We start from the raw sequence: 21412 nt of genomic DNA, 5'->3' as shown, positions 1-21412 counted from the left end.
CTGGTTTTCTAGCTATCTCTCCAATAGACAGCAGTCTGTTAAATGGTTATCCTCACTGTTTCCCTTTCTCACCACAAGGGTCAATTCTAGGTCCTTTACTGTTTAACATCTTCATTAATCACTTCCACACGTCCTGTCCTAACACATCTCTCCTACAATATACTGACGACTCCACAATCATCTCCACCTCCAACACCCTATCTGACCTGCACACCCTTACACAAAATGCTTTCAGCTTGGTCAAAAATGGCTCTCTGACAACCAGCTTATCCTTAATCTCAAAAAGGACAAACTTCTTCTAGTTGTCCCAAAATCCCTCTCAAATCGTAAACCTACCTTCTCTATTTCATATCTCAGCAACACTGTCATCAAAGTGGAAACTCACACCAAGCTTCTTGGAGCCATCATTGATGAACAACTCAGATTTTACCTATATGTTCATCACTGCATAAAGAAAACACACCAAATACTAGGCCTACTGTACAGAAAAAAAAAAACTCCTTACTAAAGACTCTAGACTCTCTCTTGCCTATGCCTATCTACTCCCCAGCCTTCTCTACAGCTCACAAATTTTAACTAATCTAAAATCCTCTCCCCTAACTTAACTCAAAACAACTTACCATAAAGTAGCTAGGTTTGCAGCTAGCATGACCTCAAACACACATCATTGCCATTCACTCAAAGACTTAAACTGGCTAAAACTCCCCCACCAACTTCTGCTCTCACAACTTCTGATCATTCATTCCATTCTCAATAACCCCTTCTGCTGTCCAGGAAGCTCCTCACTCATCTCTTTATACTCCCTCAAGAAGCCGCAGGAGCTTTGACCAACAACATTTGGAAATATACAAGCCCAAAAGATCAATAGGCCAAAATCTATACAGCTACACTCCCGTCCTGTCCTGGAACAAACTACCCATGCCTATTAGAAAAATATTCCATGCACATGAATTCAAAAAGGCTCTAAAAGAATACCTACTAAACACCTGGACATGTCACCGTAAAAACCCAGTATAAACTCTCCTACTCTCTCACCCCCTACAGCTAGAACCACAAACTACTCTACTGTTGGCACCCTCTCTCTTACCCACTTTCTAACTTCACCTGCTTCTAACTGCTCTCTCTACTACATCAGCTAACCTGTTTACCAAAATCTATCCCCCCTGACCTTGGGTAATCCATGAATCAGAATAGCAACCCGTAACCTTATAAATATTGTTAACTTGTAAATACTGTAAACTTGTAAGTATTTCTGGACTACACACAACACTCTGTATAAGAATATTATTTTTGAGACCAATCAGAATAGTGATTTGTAAACACTAGTATACTACATTCTATAGTGTTCGCATAGACTAATTTTCTGTAATCATTTGTGCACTTTTGAGGAGCTTTTCTCCCCAGGCCTCTGCTGAAAAAGGGCTCTAGCTCAGTCGGACATTCCCGGTCAACAAATATCAAATGTCAAATAAATAAATAAAGAAATAATCAGCCATTTCCAATGGAACATAAGCTTATCAGCCAAGAAGTTCATGTCCTTCAGAGCTGAATAGCATATTAGAATGTTATCAGGCTCTTATCTTGCAAGGCATTCCCCACAACAGGAAAAAAAATCTGGTGGAGTCTTTTAGTTCAGATGACATGGAAGAACAATGCCCTAAGTTACAAATGGTGCTGATCCAGATTAAATCAAAGGAGGCTCCCAAGCACTGATCAGCCAAAAGGCATCCATTGTGTTCACTGACCTGACACAATCCAGGCTCCCTCTGGAAACAAGTGGATGTCCTCTTGCATAGTCACTATCTGCAATAAGGAATATGATATTCCTTTTGAAGTCACTGAAGTACAGATCTGGAAGGATCCTTCCATCCCATGTCCCTCAGAGTAAGGAACAGGGAGAAATAAAAGTCTCTTAATCTTTCAGAGAAGGAGCAGACCTATGGTATCTTTGAAAATCACAATCTATGGCTGCTCCTGAAACTCCATTAAGAATATTTAACCTTCTCAGGAAGCACATGAAGGGAAAGAACCTAAGATGTCCACGACATGCTCATTTGAAATCAAATCTAGAACCAATCTGTCTTTTGTAATGGTTCTCCAGGCCAGGGGAAAACTCAGAAACCCCATCACTCATGCACTTATGTACAGTTCTGACAGATTAGGATTGTTGTGGGGCCCCTTGCAACTTCTACCGCTTCGCAGACTTGGCAGTGGGACCAAGACTACCTTTTAATAGATCACCCATGTCTGTCTGTAAAAAACCTTCTTCTTAGTGTACTAGCTTGGTGATATAAAGGAACAAGGGATGGAAAATGGAATCAACACAGGCACCCACCATGGTGGTCAATGCCTGTTTTCCTTTTTGCAGGTTTTCAGTGATATTCTATGAAGGCTGCCCAAAGATTTCTCTCTGGAAAAAGGCATCCAGAATAACCTTCCACAGCTCATTCTAGAAGGATGACAGCCAGGGACACTATTAACAGCAAACACATCCCCCACTCTGGAATAATAGATCAACTTACTAAGCTGGCCATTAATCCCTACGTCACTCGATGGGTTGCTAACTGGCTTACTGACAGAACCCACACTGTAAAAAGTAGCCGACTCCAAATCCAGCTCCAGACAAGTGACAGGTGGAGTATCTCAGGGTTCAGTCCTGGGACCGCTCTTGTTTGGCATCTACTTCTCTAAAGTACAGGCCAACACTAAGGGATTCTGGCTAACAACGTTCACAGATGACTACAAACTGGGAGACATTATTGAATCCCCAAATTATGTGGATACTTTACAAAAGGGCCTTACAGAAACAGATGCTTTGTGCCAGAGCCATGGGCTCAAGCTCAATGCCAAGAAATGTATAGTTATCCCCTTTGGGAAAAAACATGTACCCATGAATTACCACATAGGTGGCAGTACACTAAACACCAAAAGTGAGATAAGAGACTTAGGGACACAGGAGGACAGTGGTCTCACCTTCGATAACCACATCGTGACAACATTCAGGAAATCCTTCTATGTGGCACACCTCATCACTAAGGGCTTTTCATCCAGAAAAAAGGCGGTCATTGTCCCACTGTACTCATCCCTCATTAGACCCATTATAGAATACAACGCCCCATTTGGTATGTACCTCTCAAGACATCTGCAACAACTGGAAAGGCCACAGAAATACCTCACTAAAAGAATCACAGGCCTAAAGCAGATGCCCCATGCTGACCTCCTTAAAAAACTCCAGCTATACTCTGCCGCGTATCGTCTACTCAGAGGTGATCTCTGCTAAACTTACAAGGCCATGTCTGTCAAACCCAGAGCTGTTGGGCATGCTACACTTAAAGAAATTCCAATCCCTCAGAGCCACATGCTCCAGGGATCTAAACCTTGTCATCACAATAAACAAAACATGCTGGGGGCATAGGTTCCCGACACAGAGCCTCCCCAGACTCTGGAATGGACTGCCCATGCATGTCAAGCAGAGCACCTCTTTGGCCTTCTTCAAAAGGAACCTTGATGATTGGATGGGAGAAAGGAAATTCACCCGGGGATCATGTCAGTTGCCCTGCTAGACAGGGGTCCAGGGAAGTAAACAGTGTGGGAAGAAATAGCCAGTGAATTGTTATGGCTAGGCTTCTATATACCCTAGGGCCGATAGCCTAGTACCAACCTATGAACCTATATTGCCACACTTTAACTTTAATCTTAGCATAGCTAAACATGACAGTAAATGATACACAAGTGTACAGAGGAAGCCATTATAACAATCTTCTGCTGAGATACCTAGAACCCCATTGCCATCAGTAGAATGGGCCCTTGCCAAGCAAAATTGACTTGATGTGATAGCACCTATGATTGTTAGACCATTTGCATCTTTTTTAGCAGTGATATTTTCCAACTATTTTAAGGGAGGCCTTGGTGACCTCAATCTTAAAGAAATCTCATGATCTGGATGACTTTCAGAACTACTGGTGCATGTTTAACCCTCTGTTTATTGGTAAGGTTATTGAGAGTACTGAGTACATAATCCAGTTTGGATTCAATACTAGACATAGTACTGAGAAGGCCTTTACACAGGCTATAGATGCTCTCCTGAGTATTAAGGATTAGCATTAACATTCAGTCTTTGTCCTTCTTGATTTCTTCTTTGAATATGCTGCAGCAGATCTGAGCCATCTGTGGCTAATCTGTAGGGCCTTGGGCACTGTTATCGAGTAGTTCACATGATATCTATCGGAACACTTTCAGTAGGAAGTACCTGGCCTGAAGATTTCAATGAAGTACATTATTACCTCTGATGTCCAACAGGGTTTGATTTTAGTTTCCTTGGTCTTTTTAATATATATATATGGATGGAGCTCTTCTGCAAGCCAGTTCTGGTACAAGGTGGCCTAGCACCATCTGATGCTTCATGCAAGTTGTCAGGGCCAGGTGAGAGCTGGAGAGCTGGCACTGTGCCCCCAATTTGAGGACAGGAATATGTTGATGGTGGTGATAGTGTGACTGTACAAGAAGCTTGCCCATTTCCTTGTTTCCTACGGGTGAACTCCTACATCTGCACAATCATATTTCCCCAGGCATCAAAGAGCACTTACACATTCAGTGCCTTGGATATGACCATGGGCCCAGATGTCACAAGAGATACAGCTGTATTATCCTGAATTATCAATAGCAGGTCAAGGGTTTAGAAAAGAAGTGTGAGGAGAAGCCTCTCTGAGCATGTGTACAACCTCTGTGCCCTCACAAGGAGACATGGAAGTGCAGTGCTGAAACTTTGATTCATTCCCCAAACTGATTGCTTGATCAACTCTACTCTCTTTCCTGACTGCCACCCAGCAGTGCATGTAAGACCACTCCATTGTGAGTTGAACCAGTGCTTGCAGCCACTTAAGTGGCACAGGCTGCCATTATGTCAGAGGACTTACACCACTACCTGACCTCATGCTCCTAACTCCTGTCATGGATCACAAGACAGAACCTCTAGCTAATCCTTGGACTAGCTAGTCTCCAACTCTGCAGTTCTGTGAGCTTTGATATAAGCATTGCTCTTAATCTTCCTACACTGGACAGCAGGTTTCAGACAACATTTGTGTCACTTCTACATGCTATGCACTTTGTCCAGTCAATACAGACAGCACCTGGGTGACCCTTGCTGGGGATCTGATGACTGCAAGAACACTTTGAAAGTTTACATTTCTTTAGAACTGAACATGGGTTCTTTCCTCTGATAAATAGGAATTAGATCAAACTGTGTGTGTGTGTGTGTGTGTGTGTGTGTGTGTGTGTGTGTGTGTGTGTGTGTGTGTGTGTGTGTGTGTGTGTGTGTGTGTGCGTGTGTGTGTGTGGCAAGAAAGAAGGCCATATGGTTGGGCACACCCTCCTAGACACAATGTACAATGCCGTAATATATCCCAGGAGGAGGTGTACATGACACAGAATAAGGGTGCTACAGAAGACAAGAAATGCATCTAAAGCAGCCATGTCTGAAAACAGACCTGATGCCTAGTGAGATTTACACAGGTAGGTAAGTAAGTAAATACATAAATGAATAAACAAATTCATAAGCATGTTGGCAGATAGCAGTTAAAAAGCAAATTGCAACTGTCTCCCACTGTAGAGGATCGCTCGTTGTAACAGCATACTTTAGATTTGAACCTCATTCTTTCAAGCTTAAATAGCAAACAGAATTTATATTTTTTAATTGGAGGGACTCTGTTGTCACATTGTGGATAATCAACCCAGACCAACATAATCATGAACAAAAACAAAGTTACATACAGGTAGAGAAATAAACAAATGGAAATGACTAAGTAAAAGCATTTTTACATAAGCTGAGGCTTGTTCAAACAGCACAAATAATAAGGACTACAGTATTTGTATGTTAACAGCGGCATCCTTATTGATGTAATAGTGTTGCAATGAACAAGACAGTTTCAAATATGAACTGCTTGTAAGTCTGTCATAACAGAGTGGGAAGTGACAGTTGTATCCTCTGAATGTAATGCTATGTAAACACAGGTTACCAACAGAAAGGTCTGCAGGACTTGAGAGAAGGAAAAATGTCAGCATTCAGAAACAATGGGAGATTGAAGGATACTATTTTATGTGATGCAGAATTTGTAAGACTGATGATAAATGGAAATAGGAATGCAGAAGACAAGAAATGCATCTAAAGCAGCCATGTCTGAAAACAGACCTGATGCCTAGTGAGATTTACACAGGTAGGTAAGTAAGTAAATACATAAATGAATAAACAAATTCATAAGCATGTTGGCAGATAGCCATACTATTTTATGTGATGCAGAATTTGTAAGACTGATGATAAATGGAAATAGGAATGCATGGAGCAAGGAGATAAAAACGGCAAATACAAAAAAGAAAACAGGAGGCCGGAAGATATTATTATATGCAACTTTTTATTTATAACTCAGAGATACAGGGACTAAACAACACAAGAAAATGAAGGTAAAATAATACTTACAGCTACCTAAGTTCAGCAAACATACAATGAAGACTCAAGAGTGAAGACTAAGCAAACTTATGAGCAACACAGTGAAAATTAAGATTACTGTAAGCCTGTAAAAGCATTTTCACCCCTTCACACCTCAACATGGGAGGAGGTAATCCCCTTATACCTCTGTTACTTACATATACTAATTTCAAGATAGCTTTACCTTATGACTCCACAGGTGGCATAAAAAGACAGAGTCCTGACTATGGCCCAGGTCACTTGATGATGCAAGCAGAGGAGGAGGACGGCTGTGCCTATCCTGGAGTAAGGCAGTGCACTTGGCCACGGGTACACAAGTATGGACAGATTTCACTGGTGGAGGCTAAGAAAGCCAATGCACAGTGTTTTCTGTGAGTGGGAGCTGTGTTTCAGATGCCCATTGTACAACCCACCCAAGGGTGTCACTAGATGGTACAGTGGGGTAAGGTTAATAGGAAAAATTTACTCCACCCCTAATGGCCACTTCAAGGTGACCCTTCACCAGTAATGAAGAATGAATGGGCTGATAACCTGGGATGGGGCTGATGTCTGGCAGCAGCGGGGGAAAAAAACTGCAAAAAAAGAGTTAGCTGTACTTTGGAGTAAGAGTAAATTTCCAAGTTTTCTTTGATACTGTAATTGCAGAATTAGTATAAAGTAATATCTTTTTGCACTTCAGTGTTCATAGTTCTGAGTGTCAAACATATGACAATCAGACTTCTGCCTTGGTCCCACTACCTATAAAAGTAGAAACACGGATCAACATACTCAACCTGTTCAGTAACTGAAACTATAAAAATGAGCGTTAGACAAGTATTTCAGAAGCCTTATAACCATAAACCAGGAACACTGGAGAAAGGGAGAGAAGGAATGAAAGATGGAAGGATTCAGCAAAGGATACTAACCAAAGTAACTCAAACACCTGGGCAAATGAATGTCTCCTAAACACTTCTAGAACTCATTATCTACCTACCTCTGTTGTTCTTCTTCAAGACGAACCAGGGAGCTCTCCAGGTTAGCACTGTGCTCATGTTCTGTTCTACGCAGACGAGATTCAGTAGACTCCAGACGAGACTGTAGCTTTAACAGTAAAAATGCAGTGATGTGTGTTAATGCTACATGTGAATTATCTCTTAAGTAATCAGCCTGTGTTGACATTACTAAGTTAGTGCTTTCTGTTTTACATATTTGATGTATTCTTTGATTAGTTGTATACACACTCTGCCTACTAACCTGATTGTTAGTTTGTCTAAAAGGAACTTGATGGGCCTGATTCCAAAGACTTGCTCTCAGTGTAAGTGACTTATTCTGGACTAAGTCACTTACACTGAGAGCAGGTCTTTCGGAATCTGGCCCCAATTATGAGGCTGTTTATAGATAGGGCTTACACCTAATTAAATCACTTATGCTGAAAGAACAGCTATCTTAGAGTAACATATTAAAGAAAGAAACTCAAAAGTTACAAAGCAGGTACCTAGGCAAGTTAAGTGTATTAAAAATAATAACAGCAAGAAAATTATATGACATTTGGGTAGTTGTATCAAAAGAACTTAAGTTGGACAAATACAGTGAAAACAGAGAAGAGTTCATATGGCACTGGGATATACAGCAGAGGCCTTACCATTAATACACATACTATCTTGTACAGTCATTGAGGCCCCATAGATGTACTGTGTACAGTACTGGACATTACATTCCCACCCCCCCTCTAAGCACACAGACAACAAGGTGGTGGAGTTATCAACAACAAATAAAATAGAGAAGATTCCACGCTAGAGGGTACAACAGCCTGAGAGTCATACATTATAGGAAAATGGGGGAGAAGTCACAACAGGAACATTTCAAATATTTAGCAAAGCACTTCAGAAAACAGTTGTACAAGAACAATCAGCGTTATTTGAGGACTGTTCATAGGAGGCATAGAAACAGCGCATGGATTTTTTTTAATGCATACCAATTGTGTGTAATGCACTAAAAGCCATCCAGGGAGGGCTGCAGGGTCAAATTACAGTGGAGAGACTGCACAGTGGGCAAAAATAGAGTGATTCTATTATTTAGGATCTGTTAATTACAACCAAAATAAGTATATTAAGTTATATTTATTTGCAACCAAAGCTCATGTTCTATATTATGAATTCCACAAATAAAAGCTTGTATCAATATTAAATACTACAGTGAAGCTTCTTGTTCATTTCATCACATTTAAAAATATATATTCTTCAAATGACACTAAACTATACCATGCAATTCAATGTAATGCAAGACCCTAGTAATGGCAAAGTAAACTTACCATAATAGTAGATGTTCAAATGACCACAGCTGCAGTAGCCTAAGCTATATGGGTTATATTCTGCATAGGATATAATAGCTGGACACCTTCCAAAACTTCAGAGCACCTTCAACTCACCCAAACATTTAGTCAGCTCAAGTTGAGCTGACTAAAAAGACAGGGTTGGGTGGCAAGCCCTTTAGAGCTTTCATGCCAATAAAAACAGGGAGGATGATCCCTGAAAGGACAAGGCTAGGAACAACATAAAAATAAATTTCCATACCCTGGCATAAAAAACACACCAAAAAGCAAGGGGGAATGGGGGAAGGAGTGGCTACTGCAGCAGTGATCATTCAAACATCTACTATGATTGCAAGTTTACATATACAACTGTACTATGTTCTTCTGACCACTGCTGCAGTAGCCTAAGTTATAATTGGTGGATTACCATAGGTTAGAACAGCTGGGCGGTGGAAGGAGAAGGGTCCAGCTGCCCTTGGAGAATGGCCCTAGCAAAGCCTGACCTAGACCTGGAGAAGGAATCTAGCTCAAAGTGCTTTGTAGATGTATGTACAGTGGACCAAGGTGTTGCTTTTAGAATCCAATCCTTTCCAAGAATGTGCTTTGACCCTTCCTGGAATTGATTTGTTGTGGTAGGAATAACAAAAGGTAATAGTCCAAGACAACCATTTGGGAATAGTCTGCTTTGACGCAGGTTGACCCTTCTTCTTGCCTTCATGTGAAATGAACAACTGACTGGAAGTTCTGAAAGATTTTGTTCTATCAAGACAGCACCCGAGTTGCCTGTGGACATCCAAAGTATGAAGTATAATTTCTCCCTCCTTTGGGGGTTCAGAAAAGAACACAGGGATATGGAGAGTTTGCTTAAAGTAAACTCAGATACCATTTAAGCATAAAAGAAGGGTTAGTTTTCAAGGAAACCCTGACTCTGTAGAAAAAGACATAAGGATAACTCAAAGTAAGAGCATGCAACTCACATACTTTTCTTGCAAAGATCAGAGCAATCAGTAAAACTGTTTTCCATGTTAAGAACCTCAAGTAAGCCAGATGAGCTGATTCAAATGGAGCAATGTTAGCATCTCTAACACAAAATTAAGATCTCAAGCAGGAACCACTGGTTTTCTTTGAGATGTCTTATGAAAAAAACTGTTTCAAAAACATTTTGATACGGGAATGCCTTCAAAGAGAGGGATCCGTGAGCAGATATGCTGAAATTGCCAAGAAATTAACTTTGATAGAGGAGTAAAAAAGGCCATAGGAAAGCAACTCATACAAATATTGCAAAACAGACAAACATTAGCCCTAAATGGCTGTTGGTTATGTTGTTAGCACCAACTAGAAAACCTTTTCTATTTGCTAATATATCATTTTATAGTAGCAGTTTTTTTGCCCCAGTTAGTATCTACTGCACGTTCTCAGTGAACAGGCACCTAAAAGGTATTAAGACCCTATCATCCAAGCAATTAGTTGAAGTTGTTTGGGGTCTAGATGTATGAAACACCTCTTGTTCTTGGTAAGTACATCCAGTTTGTGAGAAAGCGTCTGGTAATTGCCTCTGGACAATTACAAAATAAGGGAGAATCACTGTTGCCTGGGCCAGAAGAGAGTCACCAAAATGAACTAGCCTGGATATGAGTGGAAAGGGTGGAAAGCGTACATGAATATTCCTGTCCAAGGAAAAAAAAAGGCATCTGTCTTCCAGGCTTTCTTGTATGTTGTCCTGGAGCAGAATCTTGCCAGATGACTGTTCAGCAATGAAGCAAAAGGGTCTACTTAAGGAACTTCTCAAAGATGAATCAAATCTTGGAAGACCCCCAATTTAGTTTCCATTTGTGTGGGTCTGTCTTTGTCCTGCTCAGCTTGTTTGCAATATAAATTTGCTCTGACAAAATTTAGGATGCCTGTATAGTGAGATTTGCTTTAAAGCTATATAGCTATAAAGCTATTTCCCATGCTAATATGGCTAGTCGGCATTGGGGGTAAGAGCTGGTTCCCCCTTGCTTGTTTATGTACCACATCACTGTGGTATTGTTTGTAACAACTTGAAATGGTCCTGGGGACCAAATGTGCTTGAGACAGTTGAGTACCTTGATAAGGGCAAACATCTCTTTACAATTATGTGCTTGTGTCCATCTTTGTTGCTCCAGATGCCTTGCACTTTTATTCCCCCCTTGGCACTGCTCCTCAAGCAATGTCCAAGGTGTCTGTGGTGACTGACTGCTTTTGAGCAGAAGGGGAGAAGGACAGACCTGGATTCAGGGATGCATGACTCTCACAAATCAGAGAACTGGAATCTGAAAAGGTAATGGGTGTTGGTGCGGGGACCAGAAAGACTTCAGATACCATTCTACCTTTCTCATGTTGGGTCTTGCCAAAGGTATCATAAGAATCATAGACGTCATGAGACTCAGAATCCTAAGGTATTTCCTTGCAGTGCCTGAGGTCTGAGTGGAAAACCACTAGAATATGTCTAAATATAGATCTATTTTTTTCTGTGAAAGAAAAGCTCTTTTTACTGAAGTGTCTAGGAGCACCTTAGGAACACAATCGTGTGTAATGGATTCAAAAAAGATTTTTGAATGTTCTCTTGGAGTCCCAGCCTACATATGAGATTTCTCACCCAAGTGAGAGATTCCCGACACTTTGAAAAAAAAGCAAAGATAAACAAGTCATCTAAATACAGAAACATCTGGATACCCTGTAGCTTGCAAAGTGCTAAAACCACAGCTAGATATTTTGTGTACTTGGAAAGCCCAAAGGTTAAGGCTGAGAACTGCTAATGTCTGATGCCTGGATGGATAGGAATGTGGTGATAAGTATTTTTTTAAATTTAAGGTTACCAAAAACCCAAATGTGGAAGAATGGGTAAAAGACTGAGAAAGTATTTTGAACTTGGGCACTATTATAAAGTGGTTTAGGAAAGACAGGTGCAGAACTTGTCTCCATGCATATTTTTTCTTTCTTTCTCTGGCACTGGAAACATTCTTGAATGAAAACCTCTTCCCCACTGGGAATGAGGAATTGTTTCTATTACTCCCGAGAAAGCATGTTGTGTAGGACAGAGTTGTTTGGTCTGGGGACGTGGAATAATTCCCTGCAAAGGAGAGATTCCATCCCTCTGCCATTTGTACCCCCGCTGAATCAGTCTCAGAGCCCATTTGTCTGAAACAACCTGATGCCAAAGACATAAATGGAGATTCAGACTTTCTGGAAGGGGTAAGGTGAGAGGGGAAGACAAAGTTCCTTACATAGTCATTCTGACTTATTTCACTGTCCTTTGTTTTAGAGTGTTCCAGCTTTCTTTTTAGATCCTGCCTGCTATTGTTTATAAATGTCATCTTACTAGCATTTTGCTGAGAACTTTTTTTGTTTCTTGCCAAAGGTGGACAAGGGAGCAGAAATACCCTTGAAAAATTTAGAGAAGGCAGACTGAAAAATCTAAGAGACTACCTGTATCAGCTTACCCCTCCCATCACATTTTTGATAACCTCTGCAACAGAGAGACCAGAAACTAAATCTCTATCTAAAGATGAATTTAAAATCCTATCTTTTACATTCCCTGACAGGTTTTGAGAACACAGCCAGGCAAACCTCCACACCACAGTACGAGTGCAACAACCCTGGATGTAGTATAAACATACATTAAGCAAAGAGTAGTGACCTCAGAAATAGAAGAAACTAAACCACACAAAGCAGGATTTCTTCCTGTAAAGAAGGAACTGCAGATAAAACATTCCTCATACTTTTACAATTAGTCAGAATAAACTTTAGCCTATTAGCTTCACAATTCAAAATTCTACAAAATGTTTTACCATCTTGTCAGAAGGGTAAAGAATAGAGTTAACAAAATGCTTGGCAGAAGCTTGATTGACTGAAGCTGTAGCTGCTGGGTCAAGTCAGGGATGAGTGTGTAGAAATTTGAAAGACTATGGAACTTTATAACGTCGATCAGGTTTCACAGGTGTAATAGGCTGGCATACCTCTCAACTGTCCAGATTTTTTCAGAATGTCCAGATTTTTGGTTCATATTTTTGGTGCCTTCAGCATAAAATGTGTGGTTTTCTGACAAATCATTGAAAAATGAAGTAAATAAATAATGGCATACATTTGAGTTTCAGACTTTGTATCCTTCAGAAAATGCATAGGTTCATAGGTTCATAGATTAGTACTAGGCTAACTGCCCTTGCGAGCCATTTTAAGCCTAGCCAATTATCCCTTGTGAGACTCAAACCCTGTACCTTGTGTTTGTAAGGCAAACACCTTAACCATTAGGCCACCCTCCCAACCCTGCATGTTAACACAAATCTTGTTATTCTGTCAACTTTATAAGTTTATAACAGAAATATGTAAAATTTGTCTCTATTTTTTGGACTTGTCCCCCAATTAATTTAGGCTTTGTCCAGATTTCTTGTTCGATGTGGTTGAGAGGTATGAGGCTGGTTGTCAGGGAAACTACAGGCTGTGACAAACACATCCTCCAATGCTAAGTGCACTGGAAGGATGGAAGCAGTTCTGGGAATTCCAGTTGTAACATTTTGTGACGTCCCTGCACTGGCCCAGTAATCAAGGAGCCTCAATCCTCACCACTGGCAACAGTGAGGGATGTACACATTGGGAGGATGACAAGTACACACACAGTAAAGTGCAATTTCCCTTAAGAGCACACATAGATCACAGTCAGTCTGGGGCTTATTTCTCCCTCTTTCTCCAGATTCCCAATAAGACTCCCCACTGGCACAGCTATAGGGTTAAGATCTCAGCTGAGGGGCCAAGCCAAGACCTTCAGCACCCTCTCTGTCCAACCAGTGCTTCGTGTCCCTGCCCAAGTAGCTGACACACACACACACACACTTTGAGATATGGTGTCTATATAAACACACACACACACACACACACACACACACACACACACACACACACACACACACACACACACACACACACACACACACACACACACACACACTGGGGAAGGCTGGCACAGGTTTGCTAGCTATTTCCCCTTCACCCAGACAATAAGGATAGTTTCCACTTCCACTGCTGATAAGAAGGGGCTGGTGGCAGTGGAAACTACCTTATAGTCTGGCACAGGTTTACTAGTTATGTCCCCTTCACCAAGACTTTAAGGTAGTTTCCACTGCCAACAGCCCCATCTTATCAGCTACTATAATGCCCTTACAAAGGGTGTCCAGTTCTATTGTGTAATGTCACTATTATCCAAATGGTAGTTTTCACCAAGAGCAAGGCTATTTAGTTGTGACCTGTACAGTGTCAGCAAATACATATGCAAGCACTCTAAGAGCTTAAATATGTCTCACAAATATCAGCCACAAAGATCAGTTTGAAAACATTTAATAATAAATAATAAGTGAATCAACACAGTAACTTCAGAGTTCAAAATCACAAGGAAATATTTTAAAACAGCATTGCAGGACAGTCTCAAATAAATACAGAAAACATCTAAACTAATCTTTATTATATTCCTATATATATCTAAGAGAAATAATATGCCCTGAATCTTACCTACAGACAGGCAAGTGCAGATGATGATGATGAGTGGAAGCTCTTGCTAGGTCTAAGACAAAATACAAAATGCACAGTCTCTCTCTGAGAGAGTTCTTAAATCAGTATCAAATATTACTGCTGGGTCAGCTTGGATAACATCACTCTTTGTCACCTGACTTCAGTTCCCAGGCTAAACAGAAACTTAGAATTTAACACCTCTGAGTGAGAAATATATATCTCTCAGAACTGTACAGCTGCTAGGAAGTCATAAAGCAATAAAACACTGTTTATATTTTAACCTAGTAACTACTTCTCTCCAAGACAATAGAAACAACTTCTAGCTCTAGACATCCTGTCTCCTTGCTGCACTGAAACTAACTTTTATAGCTCATCATAAAGCACTTAATTTCAGCTTATTTTCTTGAAATTTGTAAATGAATCTTCTGTGTTCCAGCAGGGTATGGTGTGGTTACATTCTTGAAGCTCAGTGCATAACATACAGTTCTGTATAAATCATATCAATATTCACAAATGACATAGAATTGTTTACAAAATTCCAGACAGCTGGACTGGCAGTGTCACATCCCCCCCCCCCCCGAAAACTCAAGCTAGTTTTTCAAGTGACCCTTGAGAAACGTTGCTTGAAAGGGTTGAGCCTATCTGAGAATTCCTTACCCCATTCTCCGTCTTGAGAGCCCAGCTGCATTGGCATTGCTAACCCCACTGCGGTGCTGCACTGTCATATCATATGCTTGCAACCCTAGGCTGCACCACAGTAACTTGGCATTTTGCTGTCTGACTTGATGGATCCATGTTAAGGGATTGTGGTCTGTAACTATAGTGAATTTCCTTTCATACAGATAAGGCTGAAGTTTCTGCAGTGCCCATACTATGGCTAGGCATTCCTTTTCTATAGTTGCATAGCATTTCTACCTGGGATGGAGACTATGACTGAGATTTACCACTGGGTGCTCTTCTCCTCTGAGGAAAGCTGGCTAAGTACAGCCCCCACCCCATGGTTCAAAACAACCACCTGCACAACAAATTCTTTGCTGTAATCTGGAATGACTAACACAGGGGGTACTCCCAAAGCTCCATTATGCTTCTAGAATGTCTGCTCACATGCTGGGGTCCACACTACCTTATCTGGCCTGTTTTTCCTTGTCAGGTCTTTAAGGGGAGCAGCTATGGTACTATAACTGGAGACAAACATTCTGTAGTACCCTGCTGTCCATAAGAATGTCCTCACCTGCTTTTTCATAACTGAGGAAGGCCATGCCTGAATGGCTTCCACTTTGGCAGGTTCTGGCCTGATTTTACCACTCCCTACTCTATGTAGCAGGTAGGAGACCTCTGCCATATCCACCTGACATTTGCTGGGCTTAATGGTCAACCTTGCCCTCTGCAGTCTGCCCAGCACCTCCCTGACATGCTGAAGGTGCTCTTGCCAGGAATGGCTGTTGATGGCAAAATCATCTGGGTAAGCAAGGGCAAAATCTCCTGCTCCTGCTAGGATACTATCTACCAGCCTCTGGAAAGTTGACAGGGCATTTTTCATTCCAATGGGCATCTTCGTGAAGTCAGGCAAGCCAAAAGGAATCACAAAGGCTGACCTCTCTCTAGCACTGGGAGTCAAGGGCACCTCCCAGTAACCCTTGGTAAGATCAATAGTGGTAAGATACTTAGCCCCACCCAGCTGCTCTAGGCCTTCATCTGTCCTAGGCATGGGGTAAGCATCTGACTCTGTGTGACTATTTAATTTCCTGTAGTCTACACAGGATCTGGTGTTGCTATCCTTCTTTGGTGCCAGCACCACTGGGGAGGGCCAAGGACTGCTAGACTCCTGAATTACCCCTAGTTCCAACATTTCCTGTATCTCCTCCATCAGAGTCTGATTCTCTCAGGCACCCTATAAAGAGCCTGATTAATAGGCCTTTGGGGTCCTGTATCCACATGGTGCTGCACCAAGTAGATATACCCTGGTTTTCCAGTGAACATGCCCTCAAACTCCTGTAACACTGCTCGGATTTCTCGAACTTGAGTAGGAGATAACTGCTGGGACACTGATACCCCTTCCACTGAGGTGGCAGTCTGAGCCTCACTGAGGAGATCAGTCAACAGATCCTCCTCAGACTCCTCCTGCCATCTGCTGCAGATACTTGGCATGAGGGCCTCCCTATCATGGTACATTTTCATAATGTTAACATGGTACTAATTGTGCCCCTGCCTCCTGCCAAGCAGTTCTACCATGTAGTTAACATCACTGACCTTCCTTACCACCTTGTAGGGTCCCTCCCAAGCTGCCTGCAGCTTGTTGTGTCTGACAGGAATGAGAACCATTACCTGCTGCCCTACAGCATACTCTTTAGCTCGAGCATTCTTGTCATACTAGACCTTCTTCTGTTGTTGGGCTTCTGCCAGTTTCTCCTGGGCCAGGCCTATGAGTTCCTTGAGCCTTGTCCTGAGGTGTAGGACCTATGCCACAACATACTCCTTGTGGGATTCACACTCACCCTCCCACTCATCTCAAATCATATCTAGAGGTCCCATCACCCTATGCCCATACAGCAACTCAAAGAGTGAAAAACCTGTGGATTCCTGGGGCACTTCTCTATAAGCAAATAACAGATGGAGCAAATATTTGTCTCAGTCCCTCTTAAACTGGTCTGCAAATACATCATCTTGAGTGTAGAGTTTAACCTCTCAACAAGATCATTAGTCTGGGGATGTACTTCCACAGACATGCCAGCAGGTCTGACATAAAATTGGCACCTCTGTCAGTCAGTATTTCTTTTGGGAAACCTACCTCCTGAAAATCTCTAACAAAGCATTTGCCACCTTTTCTGTCTCACTGGAGGACAGCGCCACCACCTCATGGTATCTGGTAGCATAATCTACTACCACTAGGATATACATTTTCCATGGGGAACTTGGGGTACACGGAGACCCCACAATATCCATAACTACCCTCTGAAATGGCTCCTCAATCACAGGCAAAGGCATCAAAGGAACTTTCACCTTGTCTCCTGCCTTGCCTACCTTTTGGCACTGCTCATAGGTCCTGCAGTACCCTGTTACATCCCCAAAATACCAGGCCAATAAAAGTTTTGTATAATATGTCTCTTTGAATGTGTTATTCCCATATGATATACAAAGGGAATATCATGGGCTATGGCTACAAATGCCAGATGGTAGGCTCTGGGCACTTCCAACCGCTGTATTCTCTCACCTTCTAGCCCTCCCTCAGGGGTCCTCTCTCTATACAGTAACCCTTTGTTTCAATATGCAGATTCCCCTTTCCCTTGAGAATCAGGTGCCTCACTGGATACCTCCCTCAGGCCTTGTAATGTACGGTCCGAGAGCTGAGCCTGTCCCAACTCTCTCATTGTAACCCTTCCCAGCTCCCATTCCACTGGAAGTCTGGCATCCTCTGACAGCGGTGCCTCACTGCCAGCCTGGGTACTACTATTCACCTCTGCCCTTGCAGTCACTCTGTCCAAGGGAACATCAGTACCCACAAGCAGCTGTGGCTCACCTTCAGACTCACTGCTACAAGGTAGCTCCCTCCCTGAAGTAACCACCTCACCAGTCCTGGCTGCAAGTGTGCGGTCTGTCTGGTTCTCCCCCAGGCTTCCAGACCCACATGCTTGTCTCCAAGCCTGACTGCATGTAACTGCATGGACACACGTTACTGCATTATCAAAATCATTTCCTATCAGGACATCTGCAGGGGTATCCTCAAACACACCTACTTGCTGGCTGCCTTTTTCACCCTCCCAATCAAGGTGAACCCTAACTAAAGGTATTTGGAATGGGGTCCCTCCTAAAGCTCTGACTGGAGTAGACTGCCCAGACAAGTAGTGCTCCTCTTTAACCATTGCAGGCTTCACAATGGTTAGATCAGATGCTGTGTCTCCCTTAGCAATGGCCTCTTTCCCATTCACTAAGATAGGATATAACCTCTTGTAGTAGTTTGGTACCCTTGTTGTCTCGAGACAACTTACTGCTGGCATTTTGTCATTCCCGCTTACTGGCTCTCCCACCTTTTGTTCCCCACCTTGCCTCTGTGGATATCTATATGCTACATGGCCCCACTGTTGCATTTAAAACATTTAACCCTTGGTCCTGGACATGTGCCTGGATTAGTGGCTTCCCCTGCTACTGGTGGACTCTGTTGGTGCAGTATGGGCTGCCCACCATGGGTTCCCTTAGACCTATGAGCAGCACTGGGTGTCCCCTTCTTGTGCAGTAATGCCCTGCTTGCTAGGCATAGGTCTCTCTTCTTTCCCAACTCATCTGCAGTAGTACATTGTCTATCAGCTAACCAGATTCTCATGTCTTCAGGCAAAGTGCTAAGGGCATGTTCCCTCACCAAAAGGTCTGCCAGCCCTTCAAAAGTGGTGACCTGACATCCACTCACCCACCCATGAAAATAAATGCTTAGTTCAGCAACATATTCACACACACTTTCATCTGCCTTGCATCTATGCTCACAAAACTTTTTCCTGTAAGTTTCAGGTGTTAACTTAAAACATTCAAAAAGACAGATCTTTACAACATTATAATTTAAACAATCAGTATCAGACAATTTAGAAATAACAGTTACAGCTTTACCATGGAGAAAGGGGGTCAGGAACCGTACCCAGTGCCCTTGGTCAATATTACACTATTTACATGCCCTTTCAAACATATGAATGAAACTATCAAAATTATCCCCCTCTGTAAACTGTGGAAGGAATTTACTGACGTTTGTTGCTTCTGGGGTTCAGTTACTCTCTTCCCCATTACCTCCATGACTCTGGCGAAGAGTCAGCCCCTCCTTTTCATGTTGCCTCTGCCTCTCTTTCTCCTCAGCCTCTAGACATTGCAGTTTCTCATTTTCTTCTGCCTCCAGGCATCTCAGTTTCTCATTTTCCTCATCCTCTAGACATCTCAGTCTCTCTGCTGCTTCTATTTCAAAATGCTTGGCCTCCAGCTCAAGTCTCTTTAACTCCAAACGGATTTTTAAGTTCTCTGTCAGTCTGACTGTCCTCCTTGTTGCTATGCTGTGATGCAGCTGTAACTAAAGCTGCAATCATTTCTGCTTTAGTCTGGTTGCCATGTACCAGTCCTTTACCTGGCACATTCAGCCAAATGGCTCCTTGTCAGCTTGCCATACTCCTCTGCTGACATGCTTGTCTGCTCTCCATGACTAACTAAGCTAACAAAAAAATAAATAAATAAAACAATTGTGATGTGAACTTTGAATGTTCGCTGCGTGGCTGATAGAGAGTACAAACGCCTTCAGTGACCACTGTACACAGGCTACAGGAATTCAATATCCACACCACTAGAAGTAAATTAATATGTGATATGGCTATCTCATCACTGTCAACCAATTAATATGTGACATCCCTGCACTCACCCAGCAATCAAGGAGCCTCAATCCTCACCACTGGCAACAATGAGGGAAGTACACATTGGGAAGATGACAAGTACAGACACAGTAAAGTACAATTTCCATGAAGAGCACACAGAGATCACAGTCAGACTGGGACTGGTTTCTCCCTCTTTCTCCAGATCCCCAATAATACTCCCCACTGGTACAGCTATAGGGTTAAGATCTCAGCTGAGGGGCCAAGCCAAGACCTTCAGCAACTTCTCTGTCCAACTAGTGCTTTGTGTCCCTGCCCAAATAACTGACACACACACACACACTTTGAGATTTGGTTTCTATACAAATACACAACACACACACACACACACACACACACACACACACACACACACACACACACACACACACACACACACCTGGGGAAGGCTGGCACAGGTTTACTAGCTACGCCCCTTCTGTCCAGACTATAAGTTACTTTCCACTGCCACCAACCCCTTCTTATCAGCTACTATAAGGCCCTTACAAAGGGTGTCCAATTCTACTGTGTAATGTTACTATTATCCAAAAGGTAGTTTTGACCAAGAGCAAGGCTATTTTAGCAGTGGCCTGCACAGTGTCACCAAATACATATGCAAGTATTCTAAGAGCTTACATATGTCTCACAAATATCAGCCACAAAGATAGGTCTGAAGATATTTAATAATAAATAAAAAACAAGACAATACTCAGTCAGCCAACACAGTAACTTCAGAGTTCAAAATCACAGGAAATATTTTAAAACAACATTGCAGGACAGTCTCAAATAAATACAGAAAACATATAAACTAATATTTACTATATTTCTATCTATATTTAAGAGAGATACTATGCCCTGAATCTTACAGACAGGCAAGTGCAGATGATGATAATGAGTGGATACTCTTGCTAGGTCTAAGACAAAATACAAAATGCACAGTCTCTCTCTCAGAGAGAGTTCTTAAATCAGTATCAAGTATGACTGCTGGGTCATCTTGGGTGACATCACTCTTTGCCGCCTGACTTCAGTTCGCAAGCTAAACAGAAAATTAACAGAATTTAACACCTCTGTGTGAAAAATATATATCTCTCAAAACCGTGCAGGTGCTAGGAAGTCATAAATCAATAAAACACTTTTTACATTTTAAACCTAGTAACAACTACTCTCCAAGGCAATAGAAAAAACTTCTAGCTTTAGACATCCTGTCTCCTTGCTGCATTGAAACTAACTTTTATAGCACATCCTAAAGCACTTCATTTCAACATATTTTCTTCAAGTTTTGTAAGTTAATCTTCTGTGTTCCAGCAGGGTATGCTGTGGTTACATTCTTGAAGCTCAATACATAACATACAGTTCTGTATAAATCATATCAATATTCAAAAATGACATATTATTTTCAACGTTCCAGATAGCTGGGCTGCCAGTATCTTACATTTCATAGTATTTTCTGAGGGACTGAGAAACCTCAGTGTTCTCACAGTCAAAACATTGATACATTCTGGAAATAGTCTCACAGAAAAAGAATCCTTGATAGGGAGATTCAGATAACATGCTCTCCTCTGAGTCTGAATCAAAATTATGAGGAGAAAATCCTGTATCTGTTCCATCACATTTCTTTCCAGATTCTGTTTTTTGAATCTCTTCAGGAAAAGAGGACTCCCTTTTTTGCTTGCCAGAAATCAACTTATAAGAAGGGTCAGTGGCCTGTATAAAACCATGTCCCAGGCTTACTAAACTGCTCCA

At 41.9% G+C, this 21412-nt stretch overlaps 1 protein-coding gene across 1 annotated transcript in view; it reads right to left on the bottom strand.

The window, feature by feature from the left end:
• Positions 1–21412, bottom strand: part of LOC122801244 (rootletin-like) — a 2937720-nt gene that overhangs the window by 2237905 nt on the left and 678403 nt on the right. Inside the window, exon 7 of the mRNA XM_044070796.1 lies at positions 7455–7561. Coding sequence (XP_043926731.1) covers positions 7455–7561 — 107 coding nt within the window. The remainder of the gene's footprint in view (positions 1–7454; positions 7562–21412) is intronic.

The sequence above is a fragment of the Protopterus annectens genome, chromosome 4.part1, assembly GCF_019279795.1.
Source record: "Protopterus annectens isolate FY-2018-M chromosome 4.part1, PAN1.0, whole genome shotgun sequence".
In the NCBI taxonomy this organism is placed as follows: Eukaryota; Metazoa; Chordata; order Ceratodontiformes; family Protopteridae; genus Protopterus; species Protopterus annectens.
Note: the sequence above shows the minus strand (reverse complement) of the source record. Positions and strands in the feature narration are given on the sequence as shown.